We start from the raw sequence: 21,700 nt of genomic DNA on the forward strand, positions 1-21,700 counted from the left end.
GTACAAGATAAGACTCTAGACTGAGGGTGGTTAACCCCAGATTCAAACATTCTGAAGATTCGTCCATCCCGATGACAAGTGGACCAAAACAAATAAATAATTCTAAAAAACCAAGGCTGTAAATCACCATTGCTATGATCCTAATGGCTTCTTAAGGATTCCGAGTCACCTTGTACTAGGAAAAACCTTTACCAAAACAAAGTGTAACAAGGCAACAGAAGAGGTTTTAAAAGACAGAGGAATCTGTGCTAGACAGCTGTTCCTCACTTGCCTTACACATAAGATGATGAACTAGCAGTGAAAACAGAGGTTTGTGCCACAAAAGCCACAGCCAGGAATTACGTCAGTCAGTCAGTCAGTCAGTCAGTCAGTCAGTCATCTTGAAGACCATTTTCAAATAAAACTTTATTCTCTCAGCAAACAGTTTTGGAAACAAGGATCAAACATTACACACCAGGCCATACAACAAATGTATCTAGGAAAAATGCTCTAATATTACACATTAGGTCATCTCTTAACTGCACATCAATTTTCTTATTTGCACATCAATTCTCACTAAAGTTACTAAATGAGTGGTGTGAAAAAGTATCTCTAGGACTTTAGTAAAGATTAGCTGTTGACAGAAAATAAGAACATAACCACAGCTTTAGTATTACATAGGCTTTGCTAAATAACTTTTACCTAAAGTTGATAGCTAATGCTTCATGAAAATAACTTTTTAGATTAGCACATGAGTTCTATGTCTGTTCTGAAGTTTAATTCAAAGCAAGGATATTCTAACACAAGCTGAAGTATTTACATTCCAACCTTAAATACGGCACATTAATTCAAGAGTAATACAGAAATCATATTCTGTACTTTTAAGTCATGATGTAGTCACCTACTGCTGTCATACGTACCATGATAGTAGAAAAGTGTTGCAGTAAACAGGAATGGTAACTTTTTACACATCAACAGGAGAATTCTGTTCAGTAGATTTAAGAATACAATCCTAAGTGAGGATGAGTGTGTAGATCACCTGCCCCGTCCAAACATCTACCAGCTAGGGAAAAACAACAACAACATTTTCAACCCCCACAGAATTAGTTACTTCAACTCCATGCTGGTGCAGATGGAATGTTCCTGGGGTCAATCCAAGGAAAAATGGGGCCTTGGATCTAGCAGATCCAAAGAGCCTCCATCCTGCTCCTGGAATTCCCTGCTTCAGAGTTCAAAACTGACTACTAGCACCAAGAATACACCAATGGTGGATGTATGCCCACAAAGCTTTCTGCGGGAGTAGAGCAGGTCTCTGAGTTGACATGGCCCCTCACTGGTGAACCAGATTATGGGGCGGGGGGAGGTGGTTGCTCTGTAAGACCATAGTAAATATGTCAAGGACAACAACCCAGCTGCCAATTTTGCTTAACCACTTTCCATTCATACTTAAGTTAAACCCCGGCATTAACCCTGATCCAAAAATCCTTAAGATGCAGTGTTTGTGGGTGGGGCGAAGAGATATAGTAATGTCTTATGTATTCATTCAGAAGAGTTAAAGATCCCCTATGCACGTGTTACTGTTTTACTTATGGGTTACTGTTATGTTGTGCTTTCCAGTGAACATTTGAGCTACAAATAAGGTAGATCTCACAAATTTTAGATAATATGCTACAAATCAGACCATTTTCTTACATGCTTAATGATGACATTATCTGTATCCTCCAAGCCTCATTATTCTAATTGTTAAAGTGCAACAATTTCACAAATCAAGGGCACATCTACAGGGCAGAGGACTTATGAAGATGTTGCAGTTGCACTTCCACATACAATACCTCAAGCAAGAGAATAGACCTTGAAATGTCCTGGTTATTCCCCTGCTTGCTTACTGCACAACAGAATTTAGGCAGCAAAAATTTCCTTTACAGCCTATAAAACGATTAGCTCTCTGTTGTAATCTATGCTCAAACTAGAGAGAGAACACTTCCTTGAAGCATTAGGTATTCTGCCCTTGGCTCCTCTCCCAGCCTCAAGCAATGGCTTGCCATAAGATCCTTCAGGACAGTATCTTGCTCAATTAAGCACGGCTCTAATATGCACTCCCCACGCCACTAGTTCCTTCTGACATAGGAATAGAAAATCTAGGACCCTTCAGATATTGCTGGACTACAACTTCCTTCAACCCTGTTGTCATGCTTTCTGGGGTTGAAAGCATTTGAAAGCAAATGAGGGACTCCTATTTCTTTTTTGTGTGCAGTATATACTGGGCATTTTTGATTCCCTGCATTGAACAGGTAAAACTAGGTCACCTAACAGCTGAACCACACAGGTGGGTATTCTAATTTGAGGACACTGCTCTAGCATCAAGGTCTGTAATCCAGAGGTGGGGAACTAGCTCTTAAGAAGCTGTTGGGACTGTAACTGAACTACACCTGGGTCTGATGAAAGTTGGGAGTGCAGCAACATCTTTCCTTATCCTTTAACTAAGGGCTAATCCACACTTCCAACTGTCCTGTGCCTAGAAAGCACAGGTCTTACAATTTCCCACTTATATTGTGTTTTTAGGGACGAGTCCAAGTTGTTTTGCATTTGCTGTATAGGTGTTGCTGGGAAAACATGCTCTTTACCACTGAATTGGACCAAACAGCAATCCGCTGAAAACAGTCACCGGGGGTGGGGGGGTGGGGGGGGTGGGGGGAGAATGGGGGGAGAATGGGGGGCAAATGAAGGTGTGGACAAGCCCTAACAGAACCATTCAGAAATCTGCAACATGCTAAGGGACCTCCCAGACTTGTTTTTTGTTGTGTATTCTGCAACGTCATTGATGAAATAATGGTGCATTTGTAACAATTTATACTGGACCACCCATACGTCATTCTGTTTTATCTACTGTTCTATGATATTCCTCCCTCCTCCTGAAAAAAGGCCTCACTTGGCTTCTTTCAACTACAGTGGTACCCATGGTTATGAACTTAATTTGTTCCGGAGGTCCGTTCTTAACCTGAGGTACCACTTTAGCTCATGGGGCCTCCCGCTGCCACCGCCATGTGATTTTTGTTCGCATCCTGAGGTAAAGTTCTTAACCTGAGGTACTACTTCCGGGTTAACGGAGTCTGTAACCCGAGGTGTTTGTAACCTGAGGTACCACTGTACCAGGTTCTGAATTTCTTTCACCAAAACGTGAATTCCTCCCAACAGATCCTTTCCTCAGAAGCGGTGCCAGTCACTTTTCTAGATCATCCCACTACGTGGAGGATTCTCTACCAATTGTTTTTAAAACATGTGGATGCGCACGCATTTGCGTATCTACTGTAAACTGATCTGGGCAGGGACCTGCCTTTCTTGTTGCTATTCTGTGGTTTGGTTTTTTTTTTTTTTAAAAAAAGACTATGTACATCATGCACATTACATTGGCGCTTTATATTTCTGTATTAAAAGACCCTCCGTTTCTCCGAAGTGCTTAGGGCAGAGGGCACGGGGTTTCTATCTTCTTCTTACATGCCTCACCCAACCCATCTTTTAAAGTTCCCATCAACTCCCACGAAGTGATTTGAAGCCAACTGTGTCCCAAGTAAAACATTTGCCGCTGAACACCATGGCTGCTGAGGCGTCCCCCCGCCCTATTACCCCGATGACCACATACTGATTACTTGTTTTTCTTATAAAAAAAAAAAACCAAAACTGCATATCGACTACACAACCAAGTTCTCAAGGCAGTTTGCAAGACTACATACTGTATAGATATACAGTGGTATCTCAGGTTACATACGCTTCAGGTTTCAGACTCCGCTAACCCAGAAATAGTATCTTGGGTTAATAATTTTGCTTCAGGATGAGAACAGAAATTGTGCAGCGGTGGCGTGGCAGCAGCAGGAGGCCCCATTAGCTAAAGTGGTGCTTCAGGTTAAGAACAGTTTCAGGTTAAGAACGGACCTCCGGAACAAATTAAGTTCATAACCAGAGGTACCACTGTAGTTGAAAGAAGCCAAGTGAGGCCTTTTTTCAGGAGGAGGCATTTACATAAATATAGCTCCAGAAACAATACTTTCTACACAAATAAGTCGTAACTAGGCAGAACAACTTTTTTCATACACACATGAACTATTGACAAGTCCATTCTTGAAAGCAACCACCTTTCATTATTTAAGCACTACTTCCTCCAGTTTAACATTCAAGCCAAAGTCATTGCTTGTGTACAGCTTTTAGAGAGAGTTAGTGCTTGTAACTCTAAAAATAACCTATGAAACAAACTGGTGATTTTATGTGATATTTCATGAAAGCTTTAAGTCATCTTTTTGCACTTCCAGAACGAATTAAGTTCTTAACCCGAGGTACCTCTGTATTACACACAGACAGACCCGAAGCCTCTGGGATAACTAAGTCGGTAGAGTTAGATCAAGCCGTGAGTTCGAGCCCCGAGTTGGACAAAAGGGGGTTGGACTAGATGACCCTCGGGGATCCCTTTCCAACTCCACGGTTCTACGAAACGGCCACAGCTCACCAGTTTCTCTCCTCCACCCCGGGTTTCCCCTTCACAGCACAAGCCTTGGAAGGTAAGCCCCACCAAGTCCAAATTGGGGTGGGGGCAGCCCAACATTTGCGAAATGTGCAAAGGGTGGGGGAAGAAAGAGGAGCCTCAGTCGGGGTCTCCGACACTCCCAACAGCGATATACAGTGGTACCTCGGGTTACATACACTTCAGGTTACATACGCTCCAGGTTTCAGACTCCGCTAACCCAGAAATAGTACCTCGGGTTAAGAACTTTGCTTCAGGATGAGAACAGAAATCGTGCAGCAGCAGCGGGAGGCCCCATTAGCTAAAGTGGTGCTTCAGGTTAAGAACAGTTTCAGGTTAAGTATGGACCTCCGGAACGAATTAAGCACTTAACCTGAGGTACCACTGCATTACACACAGACAGACCCGAAGCCTCTGGGATAACTAAGTCGGTAGAGTTAGATCAAGCCGTGAGTTCGAGCCCCGAGTTGGGCAAAAGGGGGTTGGACTAGATGACCCTCGGGGGTTCCTTTCCAACTCCACGGTTCTACGAAACGGCCACAGCTCGCCAGCTTCTCTCCTCCACTCCAGCTTTCCCCTTCGCAGCACAAGCCTGGGAAGGTAAGCCCCACCGAGTCTAAACTGAGGTGGGGGCAGCCCAACATTTGCGAAATGTGCAAAGGGGGGGGGGGAGAAAGAGGAGCCTCAGTCGGGGTCTCCGACACTCCCAACAGCCCCCTCAGACGCGGGCTCCCCGCCTCGTGACGGCCCCCTCAGATAACCGCCGCCAACGGGAGCTCCGGCGGTCTCCCCTCCCCGCCCATTCCTCCCTTCATTTCCTCTCAGGCGCCCCCACTTACCTCAGAAACAAAAACACGCCCGCCCTCCAACGTCACGCCGCCGCATACGCGAGACCAGGCTCGCTCTCCGCCACCTGCACCCGCTTCAAGCACTCGCTAGGCCCCGCTCGGAACCTGCCGTCGCTCCGCAACCCCGAATTTCCCTTCTATTTTCTTCTCTTTTTTCCCCCCCAACCCGCCGCCGCCACCGGAAACACGCCAGATTCAACCCGGATGCGCGACCCCGCCCGCACAGCGGAGTAGCCGCGACCGCTCTAGCCAATGGGCGGGGCTTTGTGGTTTAGGTTGCCTCCGCCTTCTCCAGACCAGAGAAAAAGAGCGGGTGGGGGCGTGTTCCTTTCTGCTATGGGCGTGTCTAGGGGCGAGGCCTAGATGGAGGCTGATGCTTAGAATGCTGCGTTTCTGTTTGATCCCGCTGACTCGAGAGACGTCGGAGGCTGCAGATTCTGGGGGGCGGGGGGGACGCGGGTGGCGCTGTGGTTTAAACCACCAGAGCTGGCAGGAATTGCTCCTTCAGAAGGCCGGCGGCTCGAATCCTCCACGATCGGGGTGAACCCTACATTTGACCCTACAAGAGCAGCCTCTGAGATCTGAATAATTAGACATTATCCACATTCCTTGTTCTGGGGAAGAAACTGGTTTTTCCAGCTCTTCCATAATATCCAATTGAAACTTTTAAAGTTTCTAAAAAATTTCACCCATTCCCCATCTTCTGTAGGAACAAAATTATGTTATTTGAAATTTACCTAATGAAACAGAGGGCTGTCTTCAAATGGCTTGGGGGTCAGATAACTCCATGCCCTCCAATATTTCTCTGATGAAAATAGTGACATCCTAAGGAAAAGCTGTGGGTTAAACCACAGAGCCTAGGACTTGCCAATCAGAAGGTCGGCGGTTTGAATCCCCGCGACGGGGTGAGCTCCCGTTGCTCGGTCCCTGCTCCTGCCAACCTAGCAGTTCGAAAGCACGTCAAAGTGCAAGTAGATAAATAGGTACCGCTCCGGCAGGAAGGTAAACGGTGTTTCTGTGCGCTGCTCTGGTTCGCCAGAAGTGGTTTAGTCATGCTGGCCACATGACCCGGAAGCTGTACGCCGGCTCCCTCGGCCAATAAAGCGAGATGAGTGCCGCAACCCCAGAGTCCGCCACGACTGGACCTGCTGGTCAGGGGTCCCTTTCCTTTACCTAAGGAAAAGCAGGACATTATGGGATCAAATAAGAAACCAGGACAGCATCTGTAAATCCAAGAGTGTCCCTGGAAAATAGGGACATTTGAAGGTTCTGTGATGGTTTCTAAACCAGATACCTCTATCAAGAATGAAGGAGGACTTCACAGTGATAGAAACCAACCATCTTTTGAAAATGTTGTGGCATGTGCTGATCTGGCTGTACACCATCTGCTGAATTGTCATGTATGCACATTTTGTCATATCATGAATGCTGTGTGAATCAGCTCACAAGTGTGACAACACAAAACAAGCACAGTGCAAAAAGTGTATCATTTCAGACATGCCAATAAAGATCAAGGCCAAAAGTGTATCATATTAGCATCACTTCTGCTTTATTTTTCATTAAATACTATGAGTGGTCATGATATTTATGTAGAATCCAGTGCTTACATCATAGCTGTCAACGTTTCCCTTTTTCTAAGGGGAATAGGATAGGATTCCTCGCAAGAAAGGGGGAAAGTTGATAGCTATGGCTTAGATGAGCATCTTCCTGCGTTGAAAATATATATCTATTTAATTCATTCATTCATGATTCGTTCAACTAACTTGAAGAGTCAAGCCTTCGGAGCATCAAGTGCAAAACAGCTGGAAATTCTCCTCGAAGAATTTCACAGCACCCCCTGCTATCGATTTTTTAAACGCATCAGTTGGTGATACTGTCACTTTAATACTTTATTTGCCTCCAATTGGTTGAAAGATTGGAACATTCCTGCATGTCGAAGGAAAGCCTCGCCACGCGATTGGCTGCGCTGGACGCAGCAGGATACTTCCTGGAATGTCTGCAACCCAACGTTCCTCCAGGTCTGTTTCACTGGAAAAGTGGTGGTCGTGATCCTCTTTTATTCGAAATGTAATTAGTAGACTCGGAATGGTTGGTAAGGGGAATGTGGGAGTTTAATAAGCTCTCCTGTACTTTGCGTACGGCAGGGGAAAATATCGGTGCATGTTGCAGGGCTGGTTGAATCCATGTTTCGTGGGGGAGGCGGGAGGCGGTTGGGGAACTGCTCACCAGTATATTTACTAACTTAGAATCATATAATCCTGGAATTGTAGAGTTGAAAGGGACCTTGAGGGTCGTGGAGTTTTTAACTTATTTTCCTCCCGTTTGAATATTAATCACGGTGCAGATATTTAAGTATCAGCCGATCGGTCTTTGCGTAACCCAGAAGGGAGACCTACAGCAAAAATAAATAGCCAGGAGATCAGTTTTGCATGTGTTGATCAGATCGGTGGTTGAAGATCTGCAAAAAAGCAAGGTGTCTTTTCCTTCCAGGCGTGTGTGAACTGTAACGCGAGCAAGGATGCTATACCCGTTTTCTTGAAACCAGTCTACTACACGTGCCAAAGACGTCTTTCGTGTACGGTGCTCAAAACAGGTAATAAAGATCAGTGTGGACCCTTTAAACTGATACCAGGGCGGGCTGATAATTTGCATAGAATATTCACATCCATAGCAATAACAGCAGCTATAGTGCTTTAAGTGTTGCTGGAATTTGCGCATGAGCAGACACAGAAATGGAAGGGAATTGTTGACCTTCTACTTGTTCATTGAATGGCACTCTTCAAATCATGTTATTAGCTGTAAATCTTGGAGTGTGTAAAAGAGGGTGATCTTCTGCTTGTGTTCAAAGATTGTAATCAGTTGAAGCTCTTATAAAGTTAAGGGTTAAAAATATTGTGGCGTCAGGGTGGGGTTCTTTTACAAACTCAAAACAACATCTCCAGAAAGTATTGGCATTTCTGTCTGTCGAGATTTTTTAAAAATGCGACTAGAGCAATTGATCGGATGTTAATCTATTTCAAAAATCAAAATGCCATGAATGCAAAATCCAAAATCTGTGGCTGGAACTAAGCAAAATAGCATATTTTTCTCACATTTGATGGATATTTTCATAACTGCCTTTCTGTTTATAAATTGGTCTTGCCTACTTTCTATAGGGACGTGGGTGGTGCTGTGGGTTAAACCACAGAGCCTAGGACTTGCCGATCAGAAGGTCGGAGGTTCGAATCCTCACGACAGGGTGAGCTCCCATTGCTCGGTCCCTGCTCCTGCCAATCTAGCAGTTCGAAAGCAGTCAAAGTGCAAGTAGATAAATAGGTACCGCTCTGGCAGGAAGGTAAACGGCGTTTCCGTGCGCTGCTCTGGTTCGCCAGAAGCAGCCTAGTCATGCTGGCCACATGACCCGGAAGCCGTACGCCGGCTCCCTCGGCCAATAAAGCGAGATGAGCGCCGCAACCCCAGAGTCGGTCACTCTTTATCTTTACCTTTACCTTTACTTTCTATATCATGTGGATAACCTGTACCTTCCCCCACCCCCAAATGTTGCTGGTCTACAGCTCCCAGCATTTTCTGATGACTGGACATGATGGCTGGGGCAGAAACAACATCTGAAAGTCCACAGGTTGGCCACCTGTTCTTTCATATCAACTGACATATACCAGATTTCTTTAAAAAAATCATTATTGGCATTCGGTGCAAAATTGTTGATTTGCGGAATTTTTCACACAGAATGACAGGGGGAAAGAGTAATACAAAACATCTTGAAATCGAGAAAATTTTGACAGTCTAATTCTGGAAGCTAGGAATAGCAGCTGCGTTTGTGTCTACATGGTGGAACTTCTGATATTTGGACACAATTGAAACATGGCTTTCTGTGTCCTTAGAGGAAGTCACAAAGCAATAGTGCCTCTGTTCAAGGTTAAAATAACAAGGTTTTATTATTATCTACTGCAGTCAGCACCTTTTTCGTTTGTTCTGTTTGCTGGATATTAAGAAATAATAATAATAATATTAATAATAATAATTGTTTACTCAGATACTGGAAATCAAAAGCCATTTAAAATGACGACAGAAACATTGGTGAAGGATATTAAACCAGGCTTGAAAAACCTCAATCTTATATTCATTGTTCTGGAAACAGGTGAGTGCTCTGTGGATGACAACAGCTAACATGCTTTAAAAACCTATTGCCATATAGCTGAGAGGTCTGTCTGCTTCCTTGTTTCACAGAATCATATTAAAAGACATAGAACCATCACATTATTTTACTCTATTAATTATGGGCTGCACATGGACTTCCTTCTATCAGTAGCCAATGAAAGGTGACATTGCATGATCCCTATTAGTATTTCTGAATAGGATTCTTTGAATTCAGAAGCAGACTGGATTCCTGTCAAGCTGAGTGCAGCTTATGGAAGAATCTAAGGATCTTTTACACTTGCCTTTAAAAAAAACACTTGTGCTTTTAGCACAGTGTTTTTATCTGGATTCAGAAAAGTGTTGTGCTATATTGAGTGTTGTGGGTTTCTTGGACTGTCATCTCGTACTGATGCACCCTGTTGCAAGTCAGAATATTGTCACCTCAATTATATAGCGTTCATTGCAAATTCATATCACTTGCATTGTCAATAATACTCCTAGGTTCCTTTCTTGTTAATGCCCTTTCCTCTCCCCCTTTCCAGGAGTGTTTCATTTTCTTCTTCTTCTGGCGATAAAGAGCTGTGCTCTGCAAATGTTTCCATGGGGTGGGATTGGCACGGAACACTCGCTGCTTCTCAGCCTGTACTTCTGGCCTGAAAGCAGAAACACCCTTTTAGCTGCCTTGAATTTTGGTCACCGTGAATTTTGCTAACCATTCCTACCAGAATGTCGCAGAAACTCCAGCGGGTGCAGAATGCTGCAGCGAGGCTCCTCACAGGGTCTCTGCCATGGGAGCATATTCACCCAGTGCTTTTCCAGCTGCACTGGCTCCCGGTGGAGTACAGGGTCAGATTTAAGGTGCTGGTTTTGACCTCTAAAGCCCTTCACGGCCTAGGACACTCATACCTACGGGACCGCCTCTCCTGGTATGCCCCAAGGAGGACCTTAAGGTCCATAAATAGCAACACCCTAGAGGTCCTGGGCCCTAAGGATGGTAGATTAGCTTCAGCCAGGGCCTTTTCAACACTGGCAGAACGCTCTGCCTCATGAGACCAGGGCCCTGCAGGATCTGATTTCTTTCCGCAGGGCCTGTAAGACAGAGTTGTTCCGCCTGGCCTTTGGCTTGGAGCCAATTTGATTCCTTCCCCCTCTTTCTATTTTCTTTTCTCCTCCTGTGATGAGGCTGCATTTTAATATTGTATTTTAATCTTGTTTTTAAGTTGTATTCATTCAACTTGTTTTTATTATTGGTTGTTGGCCGTCCTGAGCCCGGCCTTGGCTGGGGAGGGCGGTGTATAAATAATTTTTTTTATTATCATTATTGCCACCAGGCCGGGTTACCAAGACCAAGGATGGCCATGAAGTGCGGACATGTAAAGTAGCCGACAAAACTGGCAGCATAAACATCTCTGTGTGGGACGATGTTGGCAACCTCATCCAGCCAGGAGACATCATCCGACTCACCAAAGGGTATGGACAACCTTTCCAATAGGAGTGCGATAGGAGAAAGTGGGGGAAATTGGATGTTCCTTTCTCCAAGTGGAGCTTTAGCCTCAGCCCCAGAAGTAACAGGTGGTTGGGCCCATTTTAGGCTTTTTCAGGTATACGCTTACAATCACATAGGTAAAGGTAAAGGTACCCCTGCCCGTACGGGCCAGTCTTGCCAGACTCTGGGGTTGTGCGCCCATCTCACTTAAGAGGCCAGGGGCCAGCGCTGTCCGGAGACACAATCACATAGGAGGATAATAATAATAATAATATAATAATAATTTAAAATCCAGGTGGGGGCAGCTCACCTGCTTAATCTTTCTGTTCACATTCTTAGCCCTTATCTTCCTTGCACAAGACACATCCCACAATATAATAATAATAATAATAATAATAATAATAATAATAATAATAATAATAATAAATTATTTATTTATACCCTGCCCATCTGGTTGGGTTTCCCCAGCCACTCTGTGCGGCTCCCAACAGAACAGTAAAAAACTTCCCTAAACAGGGCTTGCCTTCAGATGTCTTCTAAAAGTCAGATAGTTATTTATTTCCTTGATATCTGATGGGAGAGCGTTCCACAGGGCGGGCGCCACTACTGAGAAGGCCCTCTGCCTGGTTCCCTGTAACCTCACTTTTCACAGTGAGGGAACTGCTAGAAAGTGCTTGGAGCTGGACCTCTGGGCTGAACGATGGGGGTGGAGACGCTCCTTCAGATATACTGGGCCAAGGCCATTTAGGGCTTTAAATGTCAGCACCAACACTTTGAGAGGAATGTTGTGCTGTTCCTAACTATGGGTCTCTCTCTCCTAGGTATGCATCTGTTTTCAAAGGATGCCTGACCTTGTACACTGGACGTGGAGGAGACTTGCAGAAAGTTGGAGAGTAAGGCCTGTATTTGACTTATGCCAATGTTGCTTTTTTGGAATTGGAGGTTTGGTACATGGTTGGTTTTTTTAAGTTCAGACACACAGGCAGATTTCCACCAAAGGATAGTATTTGCTCCAGGGGCTATCACCACCATAAGTCAAGGAGGCAGCTTCCAAGAGAGAAAAGACTGGTGACTATTTTGCATGCTGACTGCAATAATATTTATACAATAATAAATAATAATAATAAACGGTTCAGGCTACGGTTGGCAAATGTATTGAACATTGAGGGGCATTGCTTGCATAAGAATCTCTCCCCCCTGCCCTCCATAAAGGTAAAGGGACCCCTGACCATTAGGTCTAGTCGTGACCAACTCTGGGCTTGCGGCGCTCATCTCGCTTTATTGGCCGAGGGAGCCGGCATACAGCTTCTGGGTCATGTGGCCAGCATGACTAAGTTGCTTCTGGTGAACCAGAGCAACGCACAGAAACGCCATTTGCCTTCCCGCCGGAGCGGTACCTATTTATCTACTTGCACTTTGACGTGCTTTCGAACTGCTAGGTTGGCAGGAGCAGGGACCGAGCAACGGGAGCTCACCCCGTCGCGGGGATTCGAACCACCAACCTTCTGATTGGCAAGTCCTAGGCTCTGTGGTTTAACCCACAGCGCCACCCGCGTCCCGTCTGCCCTCCATAACTGTACTACAAATGCTCATTATTTTTTAATTAACTCTGTAGGATAAATACCCCTCTGTGCATTTCAAAGGACATCCACTAATCTCTAATCTAAGGCAAATGCCACATCCTTCCTACCTCCCTTACAAATGATTCCCATTTTTCCCCCTAGGATGTTTCTATGAAAAGACCCGCCATTTCTGAGTTTTTATGCGCGAGTAATTATATGAGTAATATTGGTTGGGGTTGATGGGGGCTTGTAGTTGGGGCCTTCAGGTTGTTCCCACGTGCTGCTGCCTTTAACGGAAATTCTCTTGAGTGCTGTTGCTACCCATTTCTGAAATTGTTTTTTCTTCTTCTTTTCAATAGTATGGACATTAGATTACCCATAGCCTGGAAAAAAAATATGCATGTTGTCAGGTTTTGATTTTGACAGCTTGAGATTTTATTTTACCTTCCCTCCTGCAGCCCTGGCTTCCCCGCTCTTATAAAAGTATAAACTTCAAAGAATATTGTCAAAATTTGGGTTTGTTAATGTCTGGCATTAATCTAGGGCCAGGCCTAAATTATTACTGCTAATTGGCATGTGGTTACCATCCCTCACTGCCCATGTAGAGCTGCATACATGTAGGGAGAGGAGAATAATAATAATAATATTATTATTATTTATACCCTGCCCATCTGGCTGGGTTCCGCCAGCTACTCTGGACAGACATTTGTCAGTGGACTGACAGCTGCGTTTTATCTGCTGCCCCTCCTGTTCCAGGTTTTGTATGGTTTACTCAGAAGTGCCAAATTTCAGTGAGCCAAACCCAGAATATGTCGCCCAGCAGTCGCAAAACAAAAATGTGAGTATCAGGATTCTTAACTAACGCTGCGGGATGAAATGAATTTTGAAGGAAGGGCTTCCTGACCCAATCAGAAGGGGTGTTTGTTGTTGTTGTTGTTTTTTGTTTAGTCATTTAGTCGCGTCCGACTCTTCGTGACCCCCTGGACCAGAGCATGCCAGGCACTCCTGTCTTCCACTGCCTCCCGCAGTTTGGTCAAACTCATGCTGGTAGCTTCGAGGACACTATCCAACCATCTCGTCCTCTGTCGTCCCCTTCTCCTTGTGCCCTCCATCTTTCCCAACATCAGGGTCTTTTCCAGGGAGTCTTCTCTTCTCATGAGGTGGCCAAAGTATTGGGGCCTCAGCTTCAGGATCTGTCCTTCCAGTGAGCACTCAGGGCTGATTTCCTTCAGAATGGATAGGTTTGATCTTCTTGCAGTCCATGGGACTCTCAAGAGTCTCCTCCAGCACCTTAATTCAAAAGCATCAATTCTTCTTTATGGTCCAGCTCTCACTTCCATACATCACTACTGGGAAAACCACAGCTTTAACTATATGGACCTTTGTTGGCAAGGTGATGTCTCTGCTTTTTAAGATGCTGTCTAGGTTTGCCATCGCCTTTCTCCCAAGGAGCAGGCGTCTTCTAATTTCGTGGCTGCTGTCACCATCTGCAGTGATCATGGAGCCCAAGAAAGTAAAATCTCTCACTGCCTCCATTTCTTCCCCTTCTATTTGCCAGGAGGTGATGGGCCCAGTGGCCATGATCTTTGTTTTTTGATGTTGAGCTTCAAACCATATTTTGCACTCTCTTCTTTCACCCTCATTAAAAGGTTCTTTAATTCCTCCTCACTTTCTGCCATCAAGGTTGTGTCATCTGCATATCTGAGGTTGTTGATATTTCTTCCGGCAATCTTAATTCCGGCTAGGGAATTAATCCAGCCCAGCCTTTTGCATGATGAATTCTGCATATAAGTTAAATAAGCAGGGAGACAATATACAGCCTTGTCGTACTCCTTTCCCAATTTTGAACCAATCAGTTGTTCCATATCTAGTTCTAACTGTAGCTTCTTGTCCCAAAGGGGTGTTTATGCCTCCCTTTACCGCAGGGAAATGTATCACTCCAAATTCTCGCAACCACCCCACACTCAGTGCAGCTCTCCTCTATACCCCAGTGCTTATTTTTATATTGTATTTTGCTACAGGCAGCTGTTGCATTTCCTTGCCCTGAGAAAATGGAAGCTACGGTGGGTGTTAAGGGTTATACACCTTAATCTTTCAGGAAGCAAGCCCGTAAAGTCTCAGGTGCAGAACCTGGGAGGATTCCTGTATCTTAAGAGAAGAGTGGAAAGCACAATTTTTACCCATCACAATGAGGGGGTGAAGCTGCAAAGAGGAGGGTTTTTCCATTTGGTTTAACTCTTAATGGTACAGGGAGGTCTTCTCAGTTATGGATTTGGCAGTTCTTCTGGATCGCCTTACTGGATCTGACTTGAGAGTGAGTTATGATGACTGGGATGGAATCGACTTCCTTAGCATGTAGATGTGCTCTCCTTCTCTCTAGGGTGCTTTGCCTAGATGAGTGTGGACACATTGCAAGTCTTTTGGGGAGATGGTAACCGCTCTAGCCCTGATCCCTCCTCCAATAACCTCTTGTTTTCTGCACAATTGACTTATAAAACATTTTTCTCTTCCTTCTATATATATTCATCCCAGGCTGTGTACACATCATATGTTTAAAGCACATGTACCCAACCCTCAAGAATATTGTAGTTTAAGGGTGCTGTGAGAGGTAAACTACAGTTACCAGGATTCCTTGGGGGAAGTCATGTGCTTTAAATATATGGTGTGTACACAGCTGTAGTTAGGTTTGATTTCAGCATACTTCTGTAAACCTTCCTCCTGCCGCCGCACAATTTCTGTTCTCATCCTGAAGCAGAGTTCTTAACCCGAGGTACTATTTCTGGGTTAGTGTGACTGTAACCTGAAGGGTCTGTAAGCTGAAGAGTATGTAACCTGAGGTACCACTGTATATCAAAAAAATTCAGTAGACTTTTGCTTTCTTCGACAGACACAGAATGACAACGCAGCGCCCACAGCCTCCCAAACCACACCAGGCCCTTCCACGTCATCAGCAGGTAGGCAGCGAATGATCTTTTACTTCCTAGTACCATTGAGCGAAATGGATACCTGCAGGTGAGAGAAGCACAAGTCGTGCGTGTCAGGATTTTGTGCCTCGTGGTATTATTTAGCCTGGAAATGGCCAACATCTGACTCATGGCCTATCTAAGGGTCAAATTGGACATGCAATGGGTTGTACCCAATGTGATATTACATGAATGTTCTGTCAGCGCAAATATTTATGCTTCTGCAATAATAATAATAAATTTTATTTATATCCCGCCCTCCCCAGCCTTAGCCAGGCTCAGGGCGGCTAACAACAATAAAACAGTACAAAAGTACAGCATAAACAGCACTCTAAAATCATTCATTATAAAATTAATTAATTAAAGCCACTGGCAGCCTTTGGGCCAGAGCTCCGCGAAGATTGCCGAGGCAGGGAGTCAGGCTGTGCCCTTGCCAAAGGCGTGGTGGAACAGCTCTGTCTTGCAGGCCCTGCGGAAAGATGCCAAGTCCCGCAGGGCCCTGGTCTCTTGTGACAGAGTGTTCCACCAGATCGGAGCCACAGCCGAAAAAGCCCTGGCTCTCGTTGAGGCCAGCCTAACTTCTCTGTGGCCTGGGACCTTCAAGATGTTTTTATTTGAAGACCGTAAATTTCTCTGTGGGGCATTCCAGGAGAGGCGGTCCCGTAGGTATGAGGGTCCTAGGCCGTATAGGGCTTTGAAGGTTAAAACCAGCACCTTAAACCTGATCCTGTACTCCACCGGGAGCCAGTGCAGCTGGTATAGCACCGGATGAATGGGATCTCTAAGCGAAGACCCCGTAAGGAGTCTCGCTGCGGCATTCTGCACCCGCTGGAGTTTCTGGGTCAGTCTCAAGGGCAGCCCCACGTAGAGTGAGTTACAATAATCCAGTCTGGAGGTGACCGTCGCGTGGATCACAGGGGCTAGGTCAGGGCGAGAGAGGTAAGGAGCCAACTGCTTAGCTTGGCGGAGATGAAAAAATGCCGCCTTTGTTATAGCTGCAGTCTGCGCCTCCATGAAAAGGGAGGTATAACGTGGCCAGGGTGGGGAGCCACACTGCATAGACAAAACCCTTGCACTGAACAGGTTTGGCAGTTGAATACTGCCCATTAAATAAATCTTCTTGTTTAATGTACAGTTTTTGGTTTTTTAAATTCAAATAGTATCAATGGAGTGGGGGGCAGTTGCTAATAATTGCTGGAATTACAGCAAGCTGGGGGGGATTTAACTCTTTCCTATTGCATCCCTAAGGAAAATCTTTCCTTGGAAGCTAGTGCTCTTTTCTTTTTAAACTGGCAAGTGGTAATTTTAAATTAAAACCAAACTAGGTACGTTATTTGTTTATTGAATCACTTACTTATTTATTGGATCAGTCCTACAGCTTCTAAAAACAGCATCTGTCAGCAGAAACGTTCTGACCGTATATTCTATCACAGTGTTGCACAAAGGCTTCCCTTCTCTAAAATGAAATAAATACTTCACTCTTTCTCTCCCTCCTGTAAAGCTAGCAGTGAGAGCTGATCTATACAGTGGTACCTCGGGTTAAGTATTTAATTCGTTCCGGAGGTCCATTCTTAACCTGAAACTGTTCTTAACCTGAAGCACCACTTTAACTAATGGGGCCTCCTGCTGCCACCGTGCTGCTGAAGCAGGATTTCTGTTCTCATCCTGAAGCAAAGTTCTTAACCTGAAGCACTATTTCTGGGTTAGCGGAGTCTGTAACCTGAAGCGTATGTAACCTGAAGCGTATGTAACCCGAGGTACCACTGTATAGCATTGTGTATTCCACACACTTGAATGCATCTAGCATTCAACTGAAAATGCCACATTTCCCTTCTGCTAGCTACTTTAGTTCCTAAAACAACAAGTAGAAGACTCTTTTTAATATATCCCAGCAGGAATACCAATGCATTTGTTGGCTCTATCTCTGTGGGTTCCAGTAAGGTTTTTCTGTTCTCCTTCTCCTGGGAGCCAGCGTGGTGTAGTGGTTAAGAGCAGTGGACTCATAATCTGGAGAACCGGGTTCGATTCCCCGCTCTTCCACATGCAGCTACTGGGTGACCTTGGGCCAGTCACACTTCTCTGAAGTCTCTCGGCCCCACTCACCTCACAGAGTGTTTGTTGTGGGGGAGGAAGGGAAAGGAGTATGTTAGCAGCCTTGAGACTCCTTAGGGTAGTGATAAAGCAGGATATCAAATCCAAACTCTTCTTCTTCTTCTTTCCCCCCTCCCCTCGCTTTCTTTTAGTCACTGACAACCAGAATGGCAACGGGTTGATCACCACTGGATCTGGCAGCTCCACCCACACACCTAGTGCCCCCTCTCACCCCACCAGCGGCCGCATCACCCGGAGCCAGCCCAACCACCAGAGCGGAAGCTCCTCAGGGTCGTCCTCTAACCCAGTCAGCAATGGCAAAGAGACACGGCGAAGCAGCAAGAGATAACAAGCACAGGATTTGGGGTTGCTTTTCTGTCCCTTCCCTCCATTGCCTGCTGTGTTAACCTTTGCCTCCTGCTGATCAGCTTTGAGGCAGAGCGGCGAACACCGAAAAGAAGACGGGTGGCCAGGCTATGGATGCAGAGACTCTGAATTGTACGAAACCAATTTGTATTTTAGCCACTGAAATCTCCTTTTTAACATGCGGTGCCAAGTACCGGGTGAGGGTCTTGAGTGTGTTTATGCTGATAATCCCAGGTCAAACTTGTTCTTTTCAGGATTCCTGGATAATCTCACTCTTTGCAGGAAATTGACATGTCTGCCTGACCGCCTTTTAACCTGATTGCGTTTCATTGCTCCCTTCTAACTTCCCAGAGGACATGTTCCTGTGCCACAGGCGCATGCGTCCTTGATTTTAACTCCCTTCTAAAAAACAAAGTCTAGAACCCTTAAAAGAGGGGTTTGAAAGATGTGACCCTTCAAGGGGCTGTTGGACTCCAATTCCCATCAGTCCCAGCCAGTATGGCCAATGGTTGGGATGATGGGAGTTGTCCATCAGCATCTGAAAGTCCACAGGTTCCCCAGTTTAAAACTATTTATTGTGGACGAAATCTATGAAACAACTCTAGACCAAGTGGCTTTGTTAATTATTATTGGGGGCTAAATGACAGGTTGTGTTTCACTTTCCATAAGGCTCTTGAGTTTCATGGGATGTTTTGTAAGGAGGAGGTGTACCCAGACAAACAAACAGAATTTATGCCACTTTTCCCGAGCCAAACTGAGTGACTATCCAGAACCGGCCAGTGAGATAGGACTGTCCCCCAAACATATTTTTGATTGATATTATAGCTCACAGCATCCTGTAGCTAGGTTTCTGTAGATATAATGATGATGTTAGATTTAGATGTGTGGCTAAATTGAGAAGCTTTTAAACAACAACAACAAAAACCTCAAAAAACAACAACACACATGCCCAAATCTAAATTATGAAAAATGAGGATTCGGTTATATTTTAATTTCTATTATTGTGCAGAAAACTTTAAATAGATTTGTGTTTTTATTCCAGCGTATCTCAGCATGGTTGGCATCAAAGGCTGGCAGTGTTGGGCATATTTTCTGGGGCTTGTCAGGCTCACAAGCCAGTGCTGCCAGCTTGGTTCTCATTTGGTAGAAGGCCCAGCCAGCGTCAGAGATGTAAGGTGTGTTTTCCTCTAAACTGGTCCAGACCCTGTGTGAAGTAAGAAAGCTACTCAGACTACTCCCTTTAACCTCTTCTGGGGTTAATCATTGCTGTTCTCTATGTCCTTGTTCCTCTCTCCTAACATTTAAGGGGCCTATTAGGTTCAAGGGCCCCAGAAAGCTATTGATTGCCCTGGTTTCAGTTAGCTAAAAGGTATCTGCAGAATAGTCTGCTTTGTAAATGGAACACTAAAAGTTTTGAAAGGAAGATAAGATGGCATTTAAACACTACAAAATCGTTTTGCCAAACTTAAAACAATTTCTCGAAAGCCAATAAAATGTTCAGAAGAAACATTTTCTCTCTCTTTTTTGAAGTGCTATTTTATCTAGCCGTTTGGGTCCTTGTCTCCTTTTCTCTCTTTCCTTCTGTTCTCCACTCTAGAGTAATTGCTTGAATTTCTCAACTGGTTGTTTTTTTTAAAGCTACATCACTGTTGTCTAAAATCTGATGTGACAGTTTGAATGTACTATTCATGAATGTTTGGGGAATAAATATTTTAATCCTCTTTACAATGTGAATGTCTCTGATCGGAGAAAATGGGTCATTGCATGGAACAATGGATGTGAGTGCAAAACTGGAAGTAACTTTTTTCTTGTTTGCTTACAAATGTAGGACAAAATGACATAATTGTGTAGATAACAATACCTCAGTAAATCTAGCCAACTGACCTTTGCTGGCTTTGTTGAGATTGTGATTACACAAAGTAAGGTAATATGAATTGTTGTTGTTGTTGTTTAGTCGTTTAGTCGTGTCCGACTCTTCGTGACCCCATGGACCAGAGAACGCCAGGCACCTCTGTCCTCTACTGCCTCCCGCAGTTTGGTCAAACTCATGCTGGTAGCCTCGAAAACACTATCCAACCATCTCGTCCTCTGTCGCCCCCTTCTCCTTGTGCCCTCCATCTTTCCCAACATCATGGTCTTCTCCAGGGAGTCTTCTCTTCTCATGAATTACCCTTTTCTAAACTCCCTGCCTACTACCCAGTTTGTGAATAAGGCTGCAGTCCTAATCAGTTTCCTAGGAATAAGTACCATTGAACACAATGAAACCTACCGTATTTTTTGCTCTATAAGACTACTTTTTCCCTCCTAAAAAGTAAGGGGAAATGTGTGTGCGTCTTATGGAGCGAATGCAGGCTGCGCAGCTATCATAGAAGCCAGAACAGCAAGAGGGATTGCTGCTTTCACTGTGCAGCGATCCCTCTTGCTGTTCTGGCTTCTGAGATTCAGAAAATATTTTTTCTTGTTTTCCTCCTCCAAAAACTAGATGCGTCTTGTGGTCTGGTGCGTCTTATAGGGTGAAAAATACGGGATTTCTTTGATATCTGATCTCTGGTTATACTGGAAGCATGGTCACACTCGCAACATGGAAATCCTGGACTTTGTCATTGCAGTGATAGATGTGGACCTGAGAGACCATCCAGGAACATAGGAAGAACCTTTTACACTAAGTCAGACCATTGATGTATCAATCTTTGTGTTACCTAAGTACTCAAACTAGCCAGGAGCAATCCAGGGTTTCAGATAGGGAGACATTCCCAGTCTTAGCTGCAGATGCCAGGGACTGAGCCTGGGACCTTCTGATACAAAGCAGAAGATGTTCTACCATTGAGCTATGGCACTTTCCAGGGGCAGATTTTGGTGCCAGGAGCAGGGACAAAATTTGCCACCACAAATATTTATTTGGCACCCTCCCGTTCTGCGCATGCTCTCAAATGCACTATGCCATGGTTGCAGCAACTCAGTTGTCTATCTGACCATGGCCTAACTTTGAGTAGGTACATTTATAAATATAGGTTTTAGTAAAACAACAACTATTTTTATTATTACTATATGCCCTCTTTGCTTGCCTTGTGCAGGGGAACTGCCCGCACCACCCTAAATCTGATGCTGGCACTTCCCTATTCTTTCTTCTTTAAAAAAATAATAATTCCCCCCCCCCTTTTATTTTATTTTAATATATATTTTTATAGAAAATTTGTAACAACCAAATTATCAATCAATATATCCATTTACATTTCCCTCCCTCAGCTCCTCTCTCCAGTTTCTTTGCGCATATTATCCTCTGCATATTGTAAAATTGTACATACCATTGCCTTATTTATCATATTCAACAAATATTCTATTTTAAATTAATTCAAGTTACATGTTAATTGTGAAACACATTCAACATTGTATGTAACATACATTATTTCTACAAATTCCCCACATCTAACCCTATAACCACCTCCTCTTTCACCCAAATACCCATGTGCCTTCTTTCACCCACATGCGTGATATCCAACTTGTTACTTAAAACCCGCCCCAGTAATAATTGTGTTCATTTTTGTTTATTAGAATGATCATTCATCTATTAAAAACATAACTTCTTAACTTAATGGGTTCAATCTATACTTATCCAGAAATTTCTGATAGAATAATTTTGTACAATATATTCTTCAACACGTTTCCATTTCTTTCTTAATTTTTGTTTTGATTGCATTCTGATTGACGCTGTCATTTTGGCTTGTTCAATATATTCACAAAAATTAGTTTGCCAC

At 44.3% G+C, this 21,700-nt stretch overlaps 2 protein-coding genes across 5 annotated transcripts in view; one reads left to right on the top strand and one right to left on the bottom strand.

Moving 5' to 3' along the window:
- The window catches only part of RNF41 (ring finger protein 41), a 31,521-nt gene extending 26,023 nt beyond the window's left edge, over positions 1 to 5,498 (bottom strand). For both annotated transcript variants that reach the window (XM_081898920.1, XM_081898919.1), the window contains exon 1: positions 5,332 to 5,498. The gene's annotated coding sequence lies outside the window, so the exon portion shown is untranslated. The remainder of the gene's footprint in view (positions 1 to 5,331) is intronic.
- A 1,756-nt stretch (positions 5,499 to 7,254) lies between these two features.
- On the top strand, positions 7,255 to 19,452 carry NABP2 (nucleic acid binding protein 2). 3 transcript variants are annotated; one of them, XM_081898909.1, is made up of 8 exons: positions 7,255 to 7,358; positions 7,831 to 7,933; positions 9,374 to 9,478; positions 10,809 to 10,947; positions 11,785 to 11,856; positions 13,282 to 13,363; positions 15,413 to 15,479; positions 17,732 to 19,452. In XM_081898909.1, the coding sequence occupies exons 3-8, from the start codon at positions 9,400 to 9,402 to the stop codon at positions 17,926 to 17,928; spliced, it is 636 nt and encodes a 211-aa protein (XP_081755035.1). In that variant the 5' UTR covers positions 7,255 to 7,358; positions 7,831 to 7,933; positions 9,374 to 9,399; the 3' UTR covers positions 17,929 to 19,452. The 3 variants fall into 3 exon arrangements, with proteins under 3 accessions (XP_081755035.1, XP_081755036.1, XP_081755037.1); XM_081898910.1 differs by having other exon boundaries at positions 7,296 to 7,432; XM_081898911.1 differs by having other exon boundaries at positions 7,310 to 7,407.
- The last annotated feature ends 2,248 nt before the right edge of the window (positions 19,453 to 21,700 follow it).

The sequence above is a fragment of the Podarcis melisellensis genome, assembly GCF_964234715.1.
Source record: "Podarcis melisellensis genome assembly, chromosome: 2".
NCBI classification, from domain to species: Eukaryota; Metazoa; Chordata; class Lepidosauria; order Squamata; family Lacertidae; genus Podarcis; species Podarcis melisellensis.